We start from the raw sequence: 24,580 nt of genomic DNA on the forward strand, positions 1-24,580 counted from the left end.
TGGTCCCCGGCTCTGCTCCTGGCTTCACCTGCTCGGCTCCTTCGCTGTTTCCTCGGGCCCACTCCCGTGGGTTGTGACGATTGTTTCGCCTCCTCACCCTTGGCCTCGTGCTCGTCCCTTCGCTCCTGCTGGCATGGCTCTGCGGTACTCCGCCGCAAGGCTTCTCCTGCTTAAAACCCGCTCCACCCCATCATGCATCTCTGCAATCAAATCGAATGGACTCCTGCGTCGACCCAGGTACATTCACCGTGGCTCCGGTCGTAAGTTTGTTTATTTACAATCAGGTCACTCCATCCCCATCCTCTGGTCGGCTCAGCGCACTCCCACTCATCGTCCCAACACACCTGGTCACAACAACGCACAAAATCGCACCTCCTGTCTGCGAACCCTGGCCAAATCACCTGGATTCATACCCGCCGTACAAAACAACATCAAGCTCACCCTGTTCAATACCCGGTCCCTCAACAACAAATGCCTCATCCTGAACGACTACATCCTGGAAAATAAACTGGACTTTCTCTGTCTCACTGAGACCTGGCAACAACCACTGGACTACTACACGCTCAACCTCACCACACCCAATGGATATTCTTACATCAATAAACCACGCTCGGAGGGCCGAGGTGGTGGAATTGCCGTTATTCACCGACAAGACATCAAGACCAACCTCATCTCCATATCATCTGCTCCATCATTTGAACACCTGGCTTTTAAACTCTCTGGTCACACGCAGTCAGTCATGGCTGTTGTCTACCGCCCTCCCAAACCACACCCATCATTCCTGTCTGACTTCTCCTACTTTCTGACCCAGCTATGTTCCCTCTCCCCCTCAATCCTCCTCCTTGGTGATTTCAATATCCACATGGACTCCACTGACTCCACGCTAACCACTGACTTCACTTATTTACTCACCTGCTTTAACCTCACTCAACATGTCAACTTTCCTACCCATAACCGTGGTCACATTTTGGACCTTGTCTGCTCTACTGGACTAATTTTGCACCATCTCCCTGGCTCCGACCTCACTCTCTCTGACCACCTAGCCATCACTCTGACCATCAACATCCCCACCCCAGCACCAAGGCATTATCGCACTATCAACTTCCGTAAGCTAAACGCTCTTTCACCTACCTCATTCTCATCGACCCTCTCTGAAAAAATGTCCACTTCTCCCTTCGTTGACCTCCACACCCCTTCTGACCTCACTGACTACTACAACCACACTCTCTCCTCCTGCCTTGACCAACTTGCGCCTATAAAAACCAAAACAGTTTCTTTCACCCATTCTGCTCCCTGGTTTACCCCTGAACTCCGCCTGATGAAAACTCGTGCTCGCCAACTTGAAAGACTCCGCAATAAAACAGGTCTCACAGTTCACTCCCAGGCCTACAAGGACCACATACAACACTATAAAGATGCCCTCTCCCGCGCCCGCTCCGCCTACTACTCTCAAATTATCCACTCTGGCTCCGGAAACCCAAAAGCACTCTTCTCTACAATAAACAAACTCCTCAGCCCCCTGAACACCACCACCCAGTCATTCACAATAGACAACTGCATCTCCTTCCTTTCATTCTTCCAACGCAAAATTGAAAACATCTACAACAGCTTGACCACCGCCGCACCCGCTCCCCCTCAAACCACCTGCCCCCCCCCCCCTTATCCTGCCATCCCCTGTCTCAATTCTCCCCAGTCTCCCCTACTGACCTCTCTGAACTCCTCATCGGAATGAAAACTGCCACCTGCACTCTTGACCCCATCCCCTCCAGCTTTGTCAAGGCCTCCCTTCCTGCTCTCTCTCCACTTATCATTGCAACAATAAACTCCTCCCTGTCTACAGGCATCGTCCCACCATCCCTCAAAATTGCTGCTGTTACCCCCATTCTGAAAAAACCTGGACTAAACCCTGACACCCTAAATAACTTCAGACCCATCTCCAACCTACCCTTTCTGTCAAAGGTTTTGGAACGCGCTGTAGCCACTCAACTCAAACATCACCTCTCTGCCAATAACCTGTATGAAACATTCCAATCCAGATTCCGCTCCAACCACAGTACTGAAACTGCTCTCCTCAAAATCACCAACGACCTTCTCCTCTCCTCTGACGCTGGCAACCTCAACATTCTCATCCTCCTCGACCTCAGCGCCGCCTTTGACACCATCGATCACACCATCCTCCTCACTCGACTTGAAACCACCTTTAACATTACCGGCACTGCCCTCTCTTGGATTAAATCATACCTCTCTGACAGACGTCAGTTCATCTCTATCAATAACTGCAAATCCCCTACTGCTCCCCTCCCCCAAGGTGTCCCCCAAGGTTCAGTTCTTGGCCCCCTCCTCTTCATCCTTTACCTGTCCCCCCTCGGTCACTTAATCCGCCGTCATGGTCTCCAATTCCACTGCTTCGCCGATGACATCCAGCTTTTCATCTCCACCAAGTCCATCTCCACCGCCACCCACTCTATCCTGACAAACTGCATCACTGAAATAAAATCCTGGCTTCAAATCAACTTCCTCAAACATAACTGTGATAAATCTGAAATAATCATCATTGGCCCAAAAACGCTCACCAAGTCCACCCATAACTTTGCCCTCAACATCGATGGTTTCCCAGTATCCACCTCCCCTCACATTCGGAATCTTGGCATCATCTTTGACCAAACCCTCTCCTTCGACAAATACACTAAACAGATCACAAAGACAGCCTTCTTTCACCTGAAAAACATCGCCCGTCTCCGTCCATCCCTCTCCACCGTGGCTGCAGAAACCCTCATCCACGCCTTCATCACTTCCCGTCTGGACTACTGCAATAGCCTCCTTTATGGTTCACCCTCAACAATCACCAATAAACTCCAATACATTCAGAACTCCGCTGCCCGTCTACTCACCCATTCCCGGACCCGTGACCACATCACCCCCGTCCTTTACAAGCTTCACTGGCTCCCCATCTCCCAGAGAATCCAGTACAAAATCCTCCTCTTGACCTACAAGCCCTCCATAACCTGGCCCCATCCTACCTGGCTGACCTCCTCTCCAGACACACTCCCACCCGCAACCTCCGCTCTGCTGGTACCAACCTCCTGACCCCCCCCCCATCCGGACCAAATTTAGATCCTGGGGGGACAGGGCCTTCTACATCGCTGCTCCCACCCTCTGGAACTCGCTACCTCACACCATCAGAGACTCCTCCTCACTCACCACATTCAAAACATCACTCAAGACCCACCTGTTCAACACTGCATTCAACATTTAACCCACAGCATCTAATTCTAACCCCTGACTATCTCCTCTCCTTCTCCCTCCTTTGTGCTTTGAATATTTCCCTATTGATTCTTCTTTTTTTGCAATTGTTTTTATGTTTTGCTATGCATTATGTTTTGCACTCTGTCAAAGCGTCTTTGGGCTTCCTGAAAAGCGCTATATAAAATAAATGCATTATTATTATTATTATTATATATCTATATATATATATATATATATATAGATATATATATATAGATATATAGATATCTATCAAGGATCACATATACATTCATACATATGTATCGATGTATATGTATAGATATATAGATATATAGATATATAGATATCTATCAAGGATCACATATACATTCATACATATGTATCGATGTATATGTATAAAAATATAAAATTGCAGTGTCTTGTTCTGATATACAAAACGAGTGTTGTGTATTTGATGAAATGCAATGTAGAAATTCCTGGTTGTTGTATTGTTATTAAATTTTGTTCCTCATCCAGCCTAGCGGTTCACCCTGATCGAATCACCATTGCTACAGGACAAGTCGTTGGAACCAGCAAGGATGGCAAGGTAAGTGGCTAATTCATCGAGTTAGGTATGTTTACTTGGAAGGTATCCATGCAGTGGCAGATCTATCAAGCAATTGCTTGTTCTGATAAGAACACTTGAATTTTCATCTCTAAATGCTTAGAACTGGCCAACTAAGTTGGGGGAAAGGTTGTGGGTTTCTTATGGTCTATGCACACCTGAAAGTACTCCCATTTTACAATTTTGGTAACCCTTGGTAACTATCCCTCCACTTATTTTCTCAGCCGCTGCCAGCGCATGTGCGGGTCTGGGACTCCGTTAGCCTCAACACTCTACATCTCATCGGTTCAGGAGTTTTTGAGCGTGGTGTGCTCTGCGTTACCTTTTCCAAGTCGGTGAGACATCTTCTTTAAACCTTGTGTTGGCATTGAACAATAACTCCTCTTGGTGTGTGTGTGTGTGTGTGTGTGTGTGTGTGTGTGTGTGTGTGTGTGTGTGTGTGTGTGTGTGTGTGTGTGTGTGTGTATACACACACTCCTTTGAACTATGGTCTGGGCTTGAATTCTGACCCAACTATAAACTGTCACTCAGGTGTTTCACATCCGCAGGGCAAGGCATCAATGCGTACGCCAGCCATCGGTTTGTCGTTAAGCTTGAGGACTTGTCTGTTACTGGAGCTGGAGGACTTTAATATGTACCAACCGGTACATATTAAAGATCCCATGGTGTCCTTCAGGAAGAGTATGCCAGATTTCGCCGAACCCTGAACAAATGACAAATTCCTGCGACCTTTATTCGAATGTTAGGCTTGGCCAGGCAGTCTGTGATAGATTTAGGTTTTAAAAAATTCCTGGCCGTCCCCAAAGGAGGGAATAATTGTTGCCATTAAATAAGTCCTAGTTTTAATTACGTGGCATGCTCATTTAATCTTGAAGCATTATAGGGAAGAGTATTTAAGCATATTTAAAAGGCTTGAGTGTTTTACTTTGGGCTGGCAGGATACCCAAAGGTATGCATGCTCACGTTTAAGCTGTCTTGCCTGGGTTTTAATCCTGACGCAGCTATAAACTTTCATCCCGGGGTTTCACAGGCAGGGTGATTTATTAATGTGCAGGTGCCGTCAATCGGATGGATGTTAAACGGGCGTTCTGTCTTTTCTGCCGACATTAGTTGGTGGTCATTAAATATCCCACTGTGTCCTTCGTGAAGTGTAGGTGAGATATCGACAGCACCTTGTGCAAAAATACAAATTCCTGCCCTGACTTCCTGAATCAGCGGCAACCCGATCAGGATTGTAGCCCAGAAACTGCTTCGGCAGCACCAGCGTTCTACATATGGCGTGGCACACAATGACGACGGTGATGATCATGATGATGATAATCATGAGTTTTCCATTTTACTGTTCAACGTTTATACTTTTCACCTAAAATCGAAACTATTTTCTCACTCTTTTCTTTTGCTGTGTTGCAGAATGGTGGCGGGCAGTTATGTGCCGTCGATGATGGGAATGAGCACATCCTCTCCATTTGGGACTGGCAGCGCGAAGAGAAAATGGCTCACGTCAAGGTGGTCCTTCTTATTTTCTATAACCCAATGTTGCTCATCTTCACTCTCAGAGCATCTTTCCATCCCTCTTCCCCCAAAAACATTGTGCTCTTATTTATGGCGTTTATTGAAGCACTTCTAAAATCCTTTGCATGTGTGCAATAAGGGGATATATAAAAATTAATTGTGCTGCAGCACCAAGTACTTTGAGTGCAACACGAGAAGGGACAGACCAGAGGTACACATACAGGAATCTAATGCAAATGGCTTTTTGCAGATTAGATGAATGAATGAATGAATGATCGTTTTAAGGCCATTTTCCCCGCCAGAGCAGGGGTTAGCCTTGCGGGCCCCATGACAATCATGGTTCCCTGTTTGAGGCAATGTTTTATGGCCGGATGCCCTTCCTGGCGCCAACCCTTTGTCGCCTCTTACGATGCGCAGCGATACGGTGTACCTATTCTAAACCGGGGTACACACCGGGATCATTCATCCCAGCAAGCTGGTACTCAATTTGCCGAACTCGGAAGGATGACAGGCTGAGTCAACCCCCCTGGTGTTAATTTAGCGATCGGCTGGGATTCAAACCCCGGATCCTAGGATCCCAAGCCGGCACCCTAACCGCTAAGCCAACACCAGATTAAATGCAGATTAGATATTGCCACAAAATTAGGACAACTGTATCGGAGATCCATAGAATTTGGCGATTGAAATATATGTACGAACCAATTTAAAGGAGCATCAGTGTCATACCGACAGAATGCCAAGATAATCCACAGTTCCCTATTTGGACTCAGAGCACGTAGCATGGAAAAAGAAATGAACATCGTTTCTGGGAATTTAAATGTTTCCATGAAACGTGTGAGGCGTTGTCTGCACAATGTAATAACGGTCACGCAGCCTCGGATCATCTGCTCCCAACATGAAAAGTTTGGCCAAAGTGGTTTTTTTTTTTTTCAAATGAACAATATATATTATTCGGATAGATACCAACTATGTTGATAAGGGAAAAAAATAATTAATTAGCCAAGGTGTTTGTTGAACATTATAGACATTTTTCAACATTACGTGCACAGCAGGAAGAATATGGATTTTAAAATGGACACTTGCACTAAAGTCTATCGCTAATCGCCCCCATGACGAGCGTGTTGTGATTTGGAAAAGCAAGCAGTCACTTCAAAGTGAAAAATTTCGACATTCATATTGATGGAAATGAACGACTCATTGAAGGTTTCATCATTTGGCCCTCTCGGTGGGAATTTACAGCCTCCTGATTCACATTCTAAAGACTTGAGACTCAGGCCCACCAAAAGGATATGGGTGGCATGGATGCAGAAAGAAATAAAATAAATGAGTTATCGTGCAAGGAACTTCAATGCAGGCCATTATGCCATTCAAGCCTGCACAATGGTTGCCAGCCTATGGTTGTTTGTCCGTGTTCTATTATTTTTAAATGCTGAGTGTGAAGCAAGGAAGCAACACGTACCGTTATTAAAGTCTGTGGGGTGACTCGGCCTGGGTTCAAACCACCGACCTCCCAGACTCTGAGAGGATGCTCAAACCACTACACCGCCATGTCTGGTTAAATCTATAGCAACAAGTGTCCATTGAAGTGTTTCTTGTCTTATCCCCCACCTCTCTCCTTCTATTACCCTCATACCAATCCTGCTCTATTTTGAGGCTTGTCCTCTGAAATATGATCTTTTCCCACACACCTTGATCTTCTGCACTCTGACTGCCTAGAGTTTTTGTCCAAGTGTTCTTCTCTAGTCTCCTCTGCTATTTGTCACTCTTGTCGTTCCCCCACCAACTAAACCACCAAATGTATTTTTGCAACATAAAGCCACTTCCTGGAAATACAGTACACTGTAAGAGAATGGTAAAAATTTGTTCAAAATCATCTACATTTCCAGTTATGATTTGTACTTCCTGTTCATTTGTATGCAATTTCCTTAACTTATCCAAACTATGTTGACATCGCTGCTCCTTCACTGATTGCAATTTGTACTCTCACCAATTCAACCCCCAGTGTTCCAATGAGCCGGTGTTTGCGGCTGAGTTTCACCCCACGGAGCCAAACCTGGTTATCACCTGTGGAAAGTCTCACGTGCATTTCTGGACAATGGACAATGGGGTGCTCAGCAAGAAGCAAGGGATATTTGAGGTGAATCGTATATTACATAAATAATTTACCTTCCCCTGAAATAAAATGATCATGCAGGAGTTTGTACATGTATTTCATGAAGGACAAGGTCATTAATACACAGTGGACGAATCAACACAGTAATATTGAGTGAGAAACCACAGTTGCGGCATCATGAGGTAGTCAGCAGCAGTGAAAATTTGAGTTCCATTTCTCACCATTAATAAACAGTTTGAATTGACTAGTATCGACACTTGTGCCTTCCGGACAGGCAATCTCGGCCCAACTATGGTGGGCAATTTAAAATGGTGATATTTCCCCATTAATGATTATTATCACCACACTTTTTGAAATAAACAGAGGGATATTGTAATCAGTTCCGTCTGTCCATGAAGGTGCAGGAGTGGTATCATTTTGGCCCCACCCCCCTGAGGTGGGGTCAAAAGGTCAAATCCTAAAAATGCAATTGCAGGTACATTTTAAAATGAACCTTTGCATGTGCAATCAACATTGGGAGATACATTAAATACGTAACGATTTTTTGGGATTTGACCCCCGGTTCAAGCCTCAGGGCATGAACTTAGGGTGATGTTCTTACGTTCAGGGCAAGAACTTAGGGTGACGTTCTTACGTTCAGGGCAAGTTCATACTTGGGGGTGACGAGAGTGAAAATGGAAAAATAAAAATTTAACTAAAAATTTGATATTGGGTCATCCTCGTGGAACTTTTTGCCTTCTTTAAACTTTGCTTTTGGTGGGAAGCATGGGGATTTGGGATTGCACACCATCGACTTGGCTCTAGTGTTGATGCTGTAATTATAAATGAATAATAAAGCAAATGAAATGAAACATTCATGGAGAGGCTCATTTAAAAATAGTGACCAATCGCAAATTGCTATTATCTGCATCAGAAAATATTGATGACTCATTTGATTATTTCAACAACAAAGTCTTGCACATTTAAGCTTCAATTTATATATTGTCCTTCATACAGTGCTTCATATTGACCCTGGTGTTGGGCTAGCGGCTAGGGTGCTGGCTTAGGATCCTAGGAACCTGGGTTCGAATCCCGGTCGATCGCTGAATTAACGCCAGGGGGGTTGACTCAGCCTGTCATCCTTCCGAGGTCGGCAAATTGAGTACCAGTTCACTGGTAATTCCCTGTTTGTCGTTAAAGGCGGCAAAAGGGTTGGCGTCAGGAAGGGCATCCGGCCGTAAAACATTGCTTCAAAAAGGGGACCAAAAAACAACAACAACCACGGTTCCCGAAAAAGGCCAACCCCCGCAAAGCGGGGAAAAATGGCCTCTAAAGGTGGTTTTTATACAGTGCATTCAGAAGCCTGGTGTTAGCTTGTCGGTTAGGGTGCCGGCTTGGGATCCTAGGATCCTGGGTTCGAATCCCAGTCGATCGCTGAATTAACGCCAGGGGGGTTGACTCAGCCTGTCATCCTTCCGAGGTCGGCAAATTGAGTACCAGTTCACTGGTAATTCCCTGTGTGTCGTAAGAGTCGACTAACAGGGTTGGTGGCAGGAAGGGCATCCGGCCGTAAAACATTGCTTCAAAAAGGGGACCATGGTGCCCAAAAAAGGCCAACCCCTGCTCTGCGGGGAAAAATGGCCTCTAAAGGTGGTTCTATACAGTGCATTCAGAAAGTATTCAGACCCCTTCACTTTTTTCACATTTTGTTATGTTGCAGCCTTATGCTGAAATCGTTTAAATTCATTTTTTCCCTCATCAATCTACACTCAATACCCCATAATGACAAAGAGAAAACAGGATTTCAGAAAGTTTTGCGAATTTATTAAAAAGAAAAAACTGAAATATCACTTTGACATAAGTATTCATACCCTTTGCTATGACACTTGAAATTTAGCTCAGGTGCCTCCCATTTCTCTTGATCATATTTGAGATGTTTCTACACCTTGATTGGAGTCCACCTGTGGTAAATTCAATTGATTGGACATGATTTGGAAAGGCACACACCTGTCTATATAAGGTCTCACAGCTGCAATGCGTATCAGAGCAAAAACCAAGCCATGAGGTCGAAGGAACTGCCTGCAGAGCTCAGAGACAGGATTGTGCTGAGGCACAGATCTGGGAAAGCCTACAAAAAAATTTCTGCTGCATTGAAGGTTCCCAAGAGCACAGTAGCCTCCATAATTCTTAAATGGAAGAAGTTTGGAACAACCAGGACTCTTCCTAGAGCTGGCTGCCCGGCCAAACTGAGCAATCGGGGGAGAAGGGCCTTGGTAAGAGAGGTGACCAAGAACCCGATGGTCACTCTGGCTGAGCTCCAGAGATCCTGTGTGGAGATGGGAGAAACTTCCAGAAGGACAACCATCACTGCAACACTCCACCGATCTGGGCTTTATGGCAGAGTGGCCAGACGGAAGCCAAACAGTTCAATCTTGGTTTCATCAGACCACAGAATCTTGTTTCTCACAGTCTGAGAGTCCTTTCGGTGCTTTTTTGCAAACTCTAAGTGGGCGTTCATGTGTCTTTCACTGAGGAGAGGTTTCCGTCTGGCCAATCTGCCATAAAGCCCAGATCAGTGGAGTGTTGCAGTACTCGTGGAAATATCACGGGTCTGAATACTTTCTGAATGCACTTTATGTCAAGAACATGAGCCACAGAATTACAAAATGGCATGTGTGAACTACAAGCCTTGTGGAGCATTCAGCTTGATCAACGATTCATACTCTTCCAGAGCATTGATGCTGCCGAAGCAGTTCCTGGGTAAGGGTCATGGATTGAGCTATGCTGGGTGGTTTTCCATTGCCTTTCCAGTGGTTAGTCGGGGCAGGATTTTGTAATTTGTTTAGGGTCCCGGTTATAACCCACATAATCTTTGCGAAGGACACTGTGAAATCTTAAACGTCCATCGGCCTATGCTGGCAGATGGGATGCCCCGTTTACCATCCATCCGAGGGACGGCACACACATGGATTTTTTTCTATTTCTGCGAACACAAATATGACGATGTATATCTGAGTCGGGATTCAACCCAGGACAGACAGTTTAAAGGAGAGTCTGCATACCTTATGTGTCATATTAAACATTGCATTAATAAAATGTTGGTTTTAACTCCTTATCTTTGTTCCCTGTGGTTTTGCCTCCAGAAACATGAGAAGCCCAAATATATTCTGTGTGTGACATTCACGGAGAGTGGGGGTGCCATCACCGGTGACTCCAGCGGGAATATCTATATTTGGGGAAAAGGTACGTTCGTCTGCAAAAGTGATACCTGGGTAAAATAAAATTGTCAACTGTAAACTGGGACTTGTAAAGCAGGACTTCAAACATTATGAAATGGAACATAATTGTTTATTTATCTTTTTAACTCGACTAAAACTTGGTATTTCATCCTGAGTGTGTTTTACTTCAAATATTCACTGTCATTTACTGCAGGTTAATCAAATTTGCCCACACGTCAAGTTTGTTTAACTTCATACTCGTAGAGCAAACTCATCGGTGAATATTGTATATTATAGCCAATTCAGAAGGTTTGAGTTTAGCTTCTGACTTATCGATCGCACTTTTGAGCCTCGCATGCAATTGTCCCTCATAGGCACGAACCGCATTTCTCTTGCACTATGTGCGGCACATTCTGGTGGCATATTTGCATTGTGTACACGTCGTGATGGGTCCCTACTGTCCGGTGGCAAGGATCACAAGCTCATCGCATGGGACACCAACTTCCACAAAACGCATGAAGCAGAGGTAGATGATACACATCACAAACAAACCAGGCAGTTGATATTGGTGGTCATCCTTCAAGTGACCTGCAGTATGAAAGCATAACACTACCTTTGCATGATAATTATGTTACAATTTGTCGACTTGCTTTTCAAATGCAGATCCCAGAGGCGTTCGGCCCAGTGCGTACGATAGCTGAAGGCCGTGGTGAGATGCTGCTTGTGGGGACGACGAGAAATACCATCCTACAGGGCAGCATGACTCTAGCATTCCAGCCTGTTGTACAGGTTAGAATGGACTCATTGACACTGAATTTATTGGTTATTAACTATCAATTTGTTTTGTTGTTATTTTTATGATTGTTTCAGAATCGATGCTCTGGGTAGAATGGTGGTATCTGCTTGTTCAGACAACTAGAAGAGAACCCACCCTTACGGACGGCGTAATTCCTCCACTTTTGTGATTGCCTCCTCCACCAAAGGTGGACGGAGGTTATGTTTTCACTCCTGTTTGTTTGTCTGTGAGTACAATATCTCAAAGAGTTGTGGATGGAATCGGACAAAACCTGGTGGACAGGTTGGGTGTGTGACAAGGCCGAATCGATTAGATTTTGGTGAAGATCCGAATTCGGATCTGAATATGAGGATTTTTAATTTTTCAAGTCATTCTTCACCATTGAGAGATGGTGCCAAAAGTGATAAATCGCATGATATTTCAAAATGTTATGTACGAGTTATGACAAAGCTTGGTGGATGAGTTGGTTAGGTGATAAGAATAAACCGATTCGATTTTGGTTCTGGTCTGGATCCAGATCCGGCCTATCAGTGGGATACAAAACGTAAACTGTTCAGCCTGGTGAAGGTATGCACTCAACTGAGTGTCGTTCTAGTGTATCACTTGAAATACCGGCTGCCATCAGACGTCGCTATACTATACACATCTACAGTACCTTCAGAAAGTATTCACACCCCTTGACCTTTTCAAATTTTGTTGTTACAGCCTGAATTTAAAATGGTCTCAATTGAGATTTTTTTTGTTGTCACTGATCTACACTTAATGCCTCATAATGTGAAGGTGGAATTTTTATTTATTTAATTTTTACAAAATAATTAAAAATGAAATGCAGAAATATGTAATTTACATAAGTATTCAACCCCCTGAATTGATACTTTGCAGAAGAGCCTTTAGCAGCGATTACAGCTTCAAGTCTTCCTGGGTATGTCTGTCTCAGCTTTGCACATCTGGATTTGGGGAGTTTCTCCCATTTTTCCTTGCAGATGTACTCAAGCTCTGTCAAGTTGGGGATAGGAAGCATCGGTGAACAGCAATCTTCAAATCTTTCCACAGATTCTCAATCCGATTCAGGTCTGGGCTTTGGCTCGGCCACTCCAGAACAAGAACGTGAAAGTTCTTAAGTCATTCCAGTGTTGCTTTGGCTGTATGCTTGGTGTCATTGTCCTGTTGGAACATAAATCTTCGGGGCAGGTTCACTTCAAGGAGTTTGCCTGTATTTGGCTCCATTCATTGTTCCCTCTATTCTTACAAGTCTCCCAGTCCCTGCTGCTGAAAAGCATCCCCATACCATGATGCTGCCACAAACATGCTTCACGGTACGGATGGTGTTAGATGGGTGATGAGCTGTGCTCTGTTTCCACCAGATTTAGCGCTTTGCATTCAAGCCAAAGAGTTCAATTTTCGTCTCATCAGATCAGAGGCTTTTACCTCATGCTCTATCTTTCATGTGCCTTTTTGCAAACTCCAGGCGTGCTGTCATGTGAATGTGCCTTTTTCTTAGGAGTAGCTTCCGTCTGGCTACTCTCCTATAAATCTTAGATTTGTGAAGGGCTGGTCTTGCTCTCCCTGCTGTTTTAAACCCTGTGACACTCTCCGCCTCCTCCAAGATGCAGAGATTTGTCCAGTAACTTCTTTCCTCGTTAACTCAAAATCCCGGCTCAAGCAGCGCTAGTCGTTGGTGGCCATTAATTCGATATTACAGGTCATCCTTAAAGTGGTTTTACAGTCTCTTTCGCAAAGAGGAGGCAAGCTATCGCCTGCATCCTGGCTAAATTAAAAATGTCCACCACCTTCAGTCAACATCAGGACTGGCCAGCTGGTTCGGTAAATGCTTTGCCAGCTGACCCCCATATAATGTGGGAATATTTCTGGGGCATTAAAGAAAAAGTCATTGTTGTAGTGGTGGTAGTAGTAGTAGTAGTAGTAGTAGTAGTAGTAGTAGTAGTAGTAGTAGTCGTAGTAGTGGTGGTGGTGGTGGTGGTAGTAGTTGTAGTGGTGGTGGTACTAGTTGTTGTCGTAGTAATGGTAGTTGTAGTTGTAGTTGTGGTAGTCGTAGTAAAATATTTAAATCATTCACTTCAATCAACAATCGATTAATAAGTGTTTTACGGTTTCTGTTAGCCTTTGCACAGGGAAATCTATACATCGAAGTGAAAGACACATAGATGAACACACATGGAAGGTAATTTTGGTAGCTGCCTTTAAGTATTAACTCTTTCTTCCATTTGGGCCAACCTGGCTGATGTACCTTCAATTTCAAAGTGCACATTGCACTTTTGGGATAGAATTAAATTAATTTCATGGCTTCCAGTTTCTTTGACGAAATTCAATGTCAAACTCTTTTTTTGATTTGGAAGGACATAGTCACGTGAAAAAGTAAGTACACCCCATGTAAAGTTTTGTCTTTTTCAACATATTTCAACATACAGCTATTTGATCTTCATTTCAACAATATTGACAGATAAAGGTGATATAATATAACAAATATCATGAAACATTTACATTTTGTAGTCCATTGTATAATTTAAATAAACATAAATGCAAATTTCGCATGTGGAAAAAGTAAGTACACCCTTGGCTCTAATAGGTGGTATTGCCCCCTTTGGCAGAAACAACCTCAAGTAGGCGTTTCTTATAACTGTCTACCAGTCTCTGACATCGACTCGGAGAAATTTTTGCCCACTCCTCCATGCAGAATTATTTCAGCTGTGCGATGTTTGAGGGGTTTATTGCATGCACAGCTCGTTTCAAATCCCCCCACAACATCTCGATGGGATTTAGATACGGGCTTTGACTTGGCCATTCTAGAACCCTCCATTTCTTTCTTTTCAGCCATTCCTTGGTGGATTTACTGGTATGTTTAGGGTCATTGTCATGTTGCAAGGTCCACCTTCGGTTGAGCTTCAACTTGCCGACAGATGGCCTCACATTATCCTCAAGCACCCTCTGATACAACGAAGAATTCATAGTGGATTCTATGATGGTGAGCTGCCCAGGCCCTGATGCAGCAAAGCTGCCCCAAACCATAATATTTCCACCACCATGCTTTACAGTTGGTATCAGGTTCTTGTGGTCAAATGCTGTCTGGTTTTTGCCAAACATGTCTTCTGGTACTGGGGCCAAATAGCTCTACCTTTGACTCATCTGTCCAGAGCACATTGTTCCAGAAGTTCTGGTCTTTGCCGAGGTGTTCATTGGCAAACGTTAGTCTTGCCCTGATGTTCTTTCTGGACAGCAAAGGTTTCCTCCTGGCACACCTCCCATGTAGATCAAATTTGTGCAGCCTCTTTCTAATGGTAGACTCATCCACTTTGACATCAACAGTGGCAAGAGCTACCTGTCGGTCCTGTGATAACATTCTGGGGTTCTTCGAGACTTCTTTCAGCATCTTGCGGTCTGCTCTCGGGCTGAACCTGCTGGGGCGGCCTGGCCTGAACAAGTTGGCAGTTGTTTGGAATCTTCTCCACTTGTAGATGATCTTCCGGACAGTCGAATGATTGATTTTAAATTGTTTGGAGATCTTTTTAAATCCCGTCCCAGACTCGTAGGCATCTATAACCTTCTTTCTGAAGGCCTCAGAGAGCTATTTTGATCTAGGCATGGTGACGCCGCACACTTCAACAACAAAGAGCAAACCAGATTAAATGTCTGAAGTTTAAATAAGACAGGTTCCTCCAAGATCCTCTCTAACGATGTTCTAATCATTTGCACCTGAGCTGGTGCACCTGATTCTAATTTTAGGTATTTGAAGTCGTGATAAATGTAGGGGTGTACTTACTTTTTCCACATGTGAAATTTGCATTTATGTTTATTTAAATTATACAATGGACTACAAAATGTAAATGTTTCATGATATTTGTTATATTATATCACCTTTATATTGTACAATATTGTTGAAATGAAGCTCAAATAGCTGTATGTTGAAATATGTTGAAAAAGTCAAAACTTTACATGGGGTGTACTTACTTTTTCACGTGACAAAAGCTCACTGCAATACCATCTTAAGATGTGACAAGGCAGCAACTCTGCACACGAAACCCAACCTGGCTCAAGCATTGCCTTGGGTGTTTGAATACAGATCTGGCTGAGTATTATGTTATTGTTCCTCATCTTGGTGCGTATAAATTGTCAAGTGTACGTTGCCAAATGTTGCACCAACAGGGTCACACAGATGAGATGTGGGGTCTGGCAGTCCATCCATCCCAAGCAGCCTTTCTAACGTGTGCCTGTGACCGACAAGCCATCTTCTGGGATGCAGATACTCATCATCCTCTCTGGGTGCATCACCTTGAGGTGAGCAAATCTATTGTTCCTGATAAGTAATTGTATCACATCACCTTGATGTTTTGAAACATCTTATAGTTGTATTCAGAAGATTCCTATCTGTCACCTTAACCTTTGCAGCTGGCAAGAGAGCTCGTCTGTAAGCAAGTTGTGTTCTATCATCCAGACAGACGCTACTGTAGATGATGCAATGATGCAATGATGCATACAGGAAGCACATGCTCATTTTTCTGGGTGGCCAGCTTTGATGGTGCGGAGGTAGACAGTAGCTTCTTCGGAGATGGTTTAAAATCCTCATCGTCAGAGAGGTTTCAATGCGTGTCTCATCAAAGAGTATGTGGTCGGTCTTTGTGCATTCCCCACCCTACATCCACCTTGGTTTCCATCTCCCCTCAATTTCCTCACCAAAAAAACAAAGCATAATAATAAAAAATACCTTTATTTAAATATTATTTTGTTTGCACATCCTCTCCCTTTGAGATTGGGTCTGCAGCCTGAGATGGATTTGTTTGGTCCGGTGTTCCTCATCTTATTATTGTTATTAGCTGTTAATGAGGTTCAAGGTGCCCCTGCTGGCTTTACCAAATGCTTGTCTGCTCTGTCTTCGTTTTGTAAGTGCACTGGGAACACATAGAAGGATGTTTGTACTGAAATGCCTACTTGTATTTGATATAATGAAACAAGTTAGAATGTCAACACATTAGGTCGCTCGGCAGTGCAGCTCTCTACCTCTTCAATTCACCTATGGTAGTAATCATCACGAATACTCACAGGTACCTGAGCATACACCTCTGTTTAAAAATTGGCAAGTTATTGTGGGTGTTCAGTGCTTTCCTTCACTTTTGATGATAACCAAGACCGAATATCAGTCGATTCCTTGTTTGCAGCAGCAAACTGAGCAGCAATTTTCTCCTCTATACCATTTAAATTATTCTACCTTTCAACATAATGAAGAAAGTTTACTAATTGCAGAAAATTCTGTAACGGGGCATTTTCTGGTCGCCCAATATATAAACAACATTGTGTGGGTGTTGCCATATTGGATCTGCAGGTGAGAGACCAGTATCGACTGACTTGATAAGCGTTGCTGATTGGCTGTTTGCCATTTCCTCCTTAATGATGTCTATTGAGGGGCTACCTGAATGTGGCATTTCAAATTTTTTGGGGGAAATTGCTCTCTTATTTATATGCAATGAAAAACGTGGGAACATTAACGATTTCCAACAACCATATCAAGCATTTCTGGTGTTAACATAAAGTTGCTGAGGAAAACTTGTAACGTACAGATTACATGCTACAGATTCCCATGCAGGTTAGCATACCTCGATGAACGTCATATTGATTTTCTTGCATATAATCACTATCGGCATACTCTGCAGTTGAAACTGTTTTGTTGAGGGCCCGTTTCGGTGCTATTACGTTGAAGTAATAGCCAGGGGAGACAAAAATAAAATATTCTCACCAATTCAAATTTATGCATATTTGCACAATCCCACTGGAACAGATTGATTTGAAATGCTGAGAGCTGACTGTGTGTTTCATGAAGGAACACCAAATATCTGTTTTTTGTCCAAGTACTGCTAAACGAAAGGGTTTTGAAAATGCCAATAAGGCAATTTCTGTTCAAATGATTCAAATGAAATTAAACAAGGATGTTAAAAGGTGTAAAAAAAAAAAACAAGAGAAAAATGACCACAGTGTGGTCACCAGCTGCGACGTGTAGAATCATGAGGATATCTGTTGCAATATGCGCTAATATGCTGTTGTCTTTGTTGCTAAATTTATTCTGGTTTCTTCAAACAAATCGCGATTTTAGTCCGCGATGTTCTTACCTCATACCAATGCACATCCGAGTGTATGCGCATGCGCTATTCAAAAAGGCACCCCAACAACAACAACAACGCGGTTCTCTCATCGAGCTGCTCGTCGCAGCTAAAAAAAATAAATAAAAAAATAGGAACTTTACCGCTGTTGATGCAGCATCTTTTACACCACCTTATTTAACACGTTATATTAGCTCTTTGTGCTTGTTATTTGTGTCCTTTATGATGTCCTGAAAATCAGTAAGTTTCCTGTTTGGAATGATTTTCAATTTTGTTTGACTGCCAGACAGGCAGACAGAGGAAAGTAATAATCTCACTCATCTATCTGTGCGCGTCCACAATCGGGTAGAATTCAGAGCAAAAATACTGATAAACTACAGGTTTGTTTTCCAATTCGTGTTCAAAATATAAAATTCATTTGAAATTTGGTGCTCGATCATAAACTGGTCTTTGTATACAGATGGACAAAGTGAACCAATTGCTGAACCCTGCTTTTTGCTTTGTGCATGTGCGTGAAGTAATAACCAAGGGTTGTTTCTGCGTTTCCCTAATTCCATGAAACATCTAGGTGGACTTGTCGGACTCGTGCCACATCCACGTGGACTCGTAGCATTTAGAGCTCTTTGGAATAGCTTTAAACAGTTGATTAACTTAAAACGTTTCTGTTTTCAGTGATTTTGCTTTCATATTGTTGCTATTTTGCATACGTGTTGAATCATTCATTTTGCACTTTCTTTACATCAATTCCCACTGGTATGTTTGTGTACGATTTTCTGTGAATATGGAAAATATTTCACTAAGTACACTTAAAAGCATCCGCTATCTTTGCAGGACCCTGCTCTGTCTGCTGACTTCAATCCTAGTGGCACAGTTGTCGCTATAGGGAGCCATTTTGGCAGGTAATGGTCTCGGACAACCCAATTCACCTTTGTCCTCGGCATGCTTGATCCTCTGAAGACAAACTATAGCCCTCAAATTGTAATTGAACCAGTCATTGTTAAACCATATTTAATGTATTACAAGGGGCAGTCTTGCATTATACCGTACGATAGAGGGACAAAATTCTTACGCCTTTCCTCTCCCTTTCTCAGTATATACAAATTTATTTTGGTGCTTGCCAAAGCATCTACTGTTGTCATGTAGGTTGTGGTTTTGATCGTCAATCTGTCCATCATGTTCATGTGAAGCTCGAGTCGGCTTATGATTACGCCAATTCCAGCTCCTTCCTCACTGCACGAGATTTCCGGCAATACCTCACTTCGGAGAAATGCTCAGCAGCGTGTCCTATCTGCAAGCATTCACCCGTCTACCTTAAATATCCCACGGTGCTATCCAAAAAAGGAGGAGGCCAGTGTGTTCCTGGTATTTAGACAAATTGCTGCCCTGATTAATGATTGAAAGATCATTGGCAAACCACCCAGTGTACTTTCAACTCTCTGGCAATGTAGACTGCTGTAGTAGCACCAACTCTCCAGAAAGAGCATAGTCATGGATATGGCTGGCATACACTTAATTCATGAATTAACTTATTTATACTCGTCCCATTCTGATGATGAACATAATCCAACCTAACACTTCTATCCCTTTGCAAATGCAAAACATTCCACAAATCAAAAATAGTTTTGCAACATTCTTGTATCTATCGTCACCTGTCCTCCATCATCACCACTCGCGTTCTATGCAGTTTATGCATCTCTGCTTGCAAGTCACAATGGTGGGTGGGTGTACACAGGTAAAACCTGTATGGTGAGGCACCGTCTTGATTTGTTTGTTTTCACTTTAACTGTGGAAAAGCAAAAAAAAAAAACCCCACAATTTGGAGTGAAAACCTATGCCACATCAAGTGGAAGTTGGCTTTGGGGATTAGTCGTGAGGGATCTTAAGTGAAAATATTTTACATGTACATTTATGTACATGTACTTTTATTTGACACTCCACAGGTATTTAGTGTTTATTTATATTTCCTATAATTCAATTGTGTACGGTGTCATTGTTGTGAAAATCAACCAAATCCACAACTCGTCCCATAGATAGGTTGATTTCAATTAGATCGTGACATCATCCTGTAAAATACACCATGCAACATATGTGTCAGGATCAAGGCATCATATGAGAAAGATTGGATATATCAGTCAATGCAAGCAAGCCTAGAATATAAGTGGGTACGTACCATTCAATTCTACATGTCATTGTATAAAGTCGCAGGAGTGGCCTCGAGTCGCGGACGTCCCGAGGTCTTATAGACACCGCCCAGTGGTTTAAGTGAGCGTCACACCTGGGTTCAACTTTGATACATTTTCACCACAGTCATCACCACTCGTGACAAGTTTAACATTTCTTTATCACCTGTGGGGTTAATGAAAGTTTTTGTTCTGTTAATCTTTTTGCTTTAAAAACTCTTCTCTAAAAAGAACTGCCTGGAAATTCTGTCGATCCGGTTGTCAAATAGGATGGTGCCATCATTTGTCCACGTTCAAATCTGATCTCGAATACCCCATGTACCTTCTTGTCCCCCTAACCGTTATTTTCCCCCTTCAGGTTGCAGGCATTCTTCCAGAAACACAAACCGTACTACCCTCCCCTGAAGTTCCATGCCCACTTGCATTCCTTCATCGGACTGGTCTCTAGTCGATGGAATGTTCTTCCTTCACTCTGTTGTCTCGTACTCTTTGCTCCAGTCATTTAAGACTTCAGCCATTTGCCACCTCATGGTCTCTTCCATTCCTAAACCTGAGCTTTTCTCCATTCATTGACTCCTGGCACTTTTTCGCTTACTATATAGTTTTTCTGTGGTTCTTGTCCACCTGTTTCTCACTGCTCCAAATTTTTTTGGTGAACTTATACCATTTGTCATTTAGTCTTCCATGATCCTTGACTCTTATATTTTAAATAAATAAATCGAATTTGTCACATTTTCCATGTTATCTTCACAATCGATCTATGGAATGTTCTTCCTTATCTTACCCCTTCAAGCAGTTCGTCCTTATCTATCTTACTCGATCTTATCTTACTCCTTCGAACACAAACTCAGAATTTTCTGGGTGGGCCCAAGAGAAGTTTTAAGCGCAAAATACCTTGTCAGATGAAAATCTGCAGCTGCAAGGGTGAACTTGCATTAGATGACACTAGTGGGGTCACCCGTGAGAATCCCACGGGCATGGAGGTGTATCGTTGCGATCGGTGCAGCCGTTTTTGCGGTACCCGGGACAACAACGTTAGGCGGGAGAACAAACCTGAAAATGCTGGAGACCAAAGCTGAAATTGGGAAAACAATATAGCCTATTTTACTCCATGGGGTCCCAGGATTACCCACCCAAAATTTCGTTGGGATCGGTTCAGCTGTTTTTGCGGTACCTGGGAACGGACAGACGGACGGACATTTGGTGAATTATTATGAGGTGACATGACAAGAAAAGTAAAACTTCAATTTCCAGGTTATTTTATGCACTTTAATATGCGCACTGTGACTGAACTCCAGCTCATGCAAGCTTGATGGCTGCCAAATCTACAGTTGAATGTTTACCCAAACTGAATGCTCTTCCACATGTCATATCTTGTGGAAACCAAACAATACCTCTGTGCCTTAATTTTGATCTGATCACAATATTCTCATAAGAAACCGGATGCAAGCTGATTTAAAATTACCAATGGGTCATATCAGGTGATGTGAGCCAGCTCTTTAGGACACTAAGATCAGCTTGAGATTACAAAGTGCCACATCTAGGTGGTCATACATGTGAGTGTACATGTTTGGCTTGCTACATGTATGCATAGTTATAAAAACCCTTGAGAACCTCTTGGCTAAATTTTATACTATCGATCCAATATGGGCATGAGCAGCCTGATTGCTATAAATGTATTCACAGGTAGGGGGCCGGTTTGCCATAGTAAGATCACAGTTGTTATGTCATCATAAGACAATTAAACTATTTTCAGGTGGTTGGTTCTGGATGTTGAAACTCAGGACGTCATTACAGCTCACACTGATGGACCAGAGCACCTTTCAGTTATGAGATATTCCCCAGGTATGGTTGGACTCTTATTCATTCCTACTTGCATAGTAAATGTGAAATTCGAATGTACTATTGTTGCTATCTCGGGGTTCTGGGATTCATCACGAGGGGAGCTCTCAGGTTCATCCCGACCTCCAGCACCTGTAGGCTGCCGACTCCTCCGTTGTCTGTCGGATCATGAATGTAATGATGCAACCGTAAACTGCTTGACTTAGAATTACCGGCCTGGCAGATTTCATTCTGCTGTTACACGATACCTTTCCGTTGGCAAGCCAACCTAACTAGAGGCCACACCCTCAAAAACCACTTGTCTATTTAGTAAGGCCGTGCGGACTGTGAAATAGTTATTGGCTAAGTCCGGAGCCAATCACAGGGGGGCCCAACTTCCCATCTGACTGTGCTTATACCTGCATTGGACCAATGAAGGAAAAGATGTAAATGAGTTTGTCGGAAATGCTTCCATCATTTAACAAGCACATTTATTGCCAATTAACACTTTTTCTCAATTCAAGTCAGTCACAACACACATGTGTTTACAATTACTAGCACAAACACGTGTTTACAATTACTAGCACAAACACATGTGTTTACAATTACTAGCACAAACACATGTGTTTACAATTACTAGCACAAACACGTGTTTACAATTACTAGCACAAACATGTGTTTACAATTACTAGCACAAACACATTTGTTTACAATTACTAGCACAAACACGTGTGTTTACATTTACTAGCACAAACACATGTGTTTACAATTACTAGCACAATCACATTTGTTTGCAATTACGAGCACAAACACATGTGTTTACATTTACTAGCACAAACACATGTGTTTACAATTACTAGCACAATCACATTTGTTTACAATCAAAGCAAAGAAAGCACATTTCATAGATACATTAGAAAGTGTTTATCTTGATGCTTATGCCGCCCTCTTGAGCAGTTTTATCTATCGCTATACATTTGATATGACGCGTCATCAATCAACCGGGTAACAAGTGAGAGGAGGGTGGATTATGAGAAGGTAGAGGGAAAGTGGGGTTTGGTTCGGCCCCTGGCTCACCCAATGCAGACAATGCGGGCCTGCATTGGTCCCAATGTGGATGGGGGTTGGGGGGAAGGAACGTGGTATTGAGACAAAGATGCATCAGTTCGATAAACCCAGATGGTTGAGAGCCGCCATGTTCAGTGGCTGGTACCAAGGAGGGACATCTGCTGGGAGTTCACGATCCGAGGAGACCATTAGCCCATGTTGCCGATATACGTGAAGGCAATTTACCCTGCTGGTCCGACCGATTTGAGCGGCATAAATCTCCCGCCCAGACAAGGTCGCCCAAGCAGCCAACACGAAGAACTTGGACCAGGATCCAAGGTTTGAACAGGGGCTTCCCTCCAGAACCTTCGGTGATTGTGTTCCTCGACGATGTCTTCTTCTCTCTGGCTCTATGCCTTTCCCCAGCACCTCTCCTGTCCCCCCAGCGGCTATGGCTTTGCTGGCGCACGCCTGCCTTGCATCTCGTCCAGCGCAGGCATGGATTGGAGTCTTTCCCGTTCACCCACGGCATCTCTTCATTGCTCCCTGGTGCGTCAAAGGTTCCAGTATCGTCCAGACGAGTCTACAGATGACGTGAGTGCCAGAAGTGATTGTCTCACTGCCTGCAGTGCCATTTGACCCTTTCGAGAAAGATCGATGCCCATCATCTGGCAGTGCCACCAACGCACCATGTGATGTTCTGTGAAATAAACGGTCTTTATATTCGGGAGGTATTAGCGTCAATGACTTGATGACGATGAATGAAGGTTTCTAAAGGGAGGTGGAAGATGAAGCGACAAAGGAGATGAAAGGACAAACAGGTGGTGTTAAATTACAGGAGTTGAAGGGTTGAAACGTTATTCAGGAATGGAAGCACGAAATGTGGAGATGAAGTCCGGCTGGGTACTGGACACAGGATAATTTTCTGGCTGGAATGATAAAGAAGGGAAAGTCATAGCTAAACCCTCAACTCATGTGCCCCTCAACCCTCTAGATGTGGGGAGGGAAACCTAATCTACAAATCTAATTAATGATGTGGTTCATTTGGGAATCTAGTCTCTGGTAAGCTTGGGGTGCATTTGCAAAACCGCAACAATATAATATAACATGAGTTTCCGAACAAGGAACTTCAATGCAGGAGGAGGCCATGAGGCCCATCAAGCCTGTGCTATGATTGCCAACTTATGGTTGTTTGTCCGTGCTGTAATATATAAAACAGAGCAGTGTCCATGTATGTTTGTCTGTTTGACAAGTATCTACTCCGAGACTTTTGGGCTGATTGACACCAATTTTTCAGAGTACACTTCGGGGGTTCCTACTTCGGTTTCCCATGAAATATTTTTTCACCAAAGAATTTTTTTTTCTTTTTATTGGGGGATTTTTGGGGATTTCTCAGAGGTCTTATTATTTGGATTGTTTGTGCTGCAACACATTTCCCACTGAATGTGGGCTGAGAAGGGCACTCCTGCCCTCTGAGCGGTAGTAGCCACTAGTCCTTCATAAGTGTTGAATGCTGAGTGTCAAGCAAGGAAGAAGCATGTATCATTTTTGAAGTATTTGGTATGACTCGGCTGAGGTTTGAACCACCGACCTCCCAGACTCAGAGCAGATGCTCACTATTACGCCACAAAATCTGGTTTGGTCTCCACCCTCTTTTGGAAATCAGTGACCCACATGACAAAAAGGTAAACTCCAGCATGCCGGTCTTACAGAAAAGCTGCTGACATTAACAATATAATATATATATCTATACAGTGCATTCAGAAAGTATTCAGACCCCTTCACTTTTTTCACATTTTATGTTGCAGCCTTATGCTGAAATCGTTTAAATTCATTTTTTCCCTCATCAATGTACACTCAATACCCCAGAATGACAAAGAGAAAACAGGATTTTAGGAAGTTTTGCAAATTTATTAAAAAGAAAAAACTGAAATATCACATTGACATAAGTATTCAG

At 43.2% G+C, this 24,580-nt stretch overlaps 1 protein-coding gene across 6 annotated transcripts in view; it reads left to right on the forward strand.

Moving 5' to 3' along the window:
• LOC137435048 (echinoderm microtubule-associated protein-like 2) overlaps positions 1-24,580 on the forward strand; it is a 171,386-nt gene that overhangs the window by 124,611 nt on the left and 22,195 nt on the right. For all 6 annotated transcript variants that reach the window (XR_013624598.1, XM_068128433.2, XM_078784806.1 and 3 more), the window contains 10 exons: positions 3,763-3,832; positions 4,075-4,185; positions 5,261-5,356; positions 7,365-7,499; positions 10,598-10,697; positions 11,047-11,198; positions 11,336-11,461; positions 15,630-15,761; positions 18,407-18,474; positions 21,512-21,600. Coding sequence is in view for 5 of the 6 variants with exons in the window: in XM_068128433.2 (XP_067984534.1) it covers positions 3,763-3,832; positions 4,075-4,185; positions 5,261-5,356; positions 7,365-7,499; positions 10,598-10,697; positions 11,047-11,198; positions 11,336-11,461; positions 15,630-15,761; positions 18,407-18,474; positions 21,512-21,600 (1,079 nt within the window). In the remaining variant the exon portion in view is untranslated. The remainder of the gene's footprint in view (positions 1-3,762; positions 3,833-4,074; positions 4,186-5,260; positions 5,357-7,364; positions 7,500-10,597; positions 10,698-11,046; positions 11,199-11,335; positions 11,462-15,629; positions 15,762-18,406; positions 18,475-21,511; positions 21,601-24,580) is intronic.

Source organism: Myxine glutinosa, chromosome 9 (genome assembly GCF_964187855.1).
Source record: "Myxine glutinosa chromosome 9, kmMyxGlut1.1, whole genome shotgun sequence".
In the NCBI taxonomy this organism is placed as follows: Eukaryota; Metazoa; Chordata; class Myxini; order Myxiniformes; family Myxinidae; genus Myxine; species Myxine glutinosa.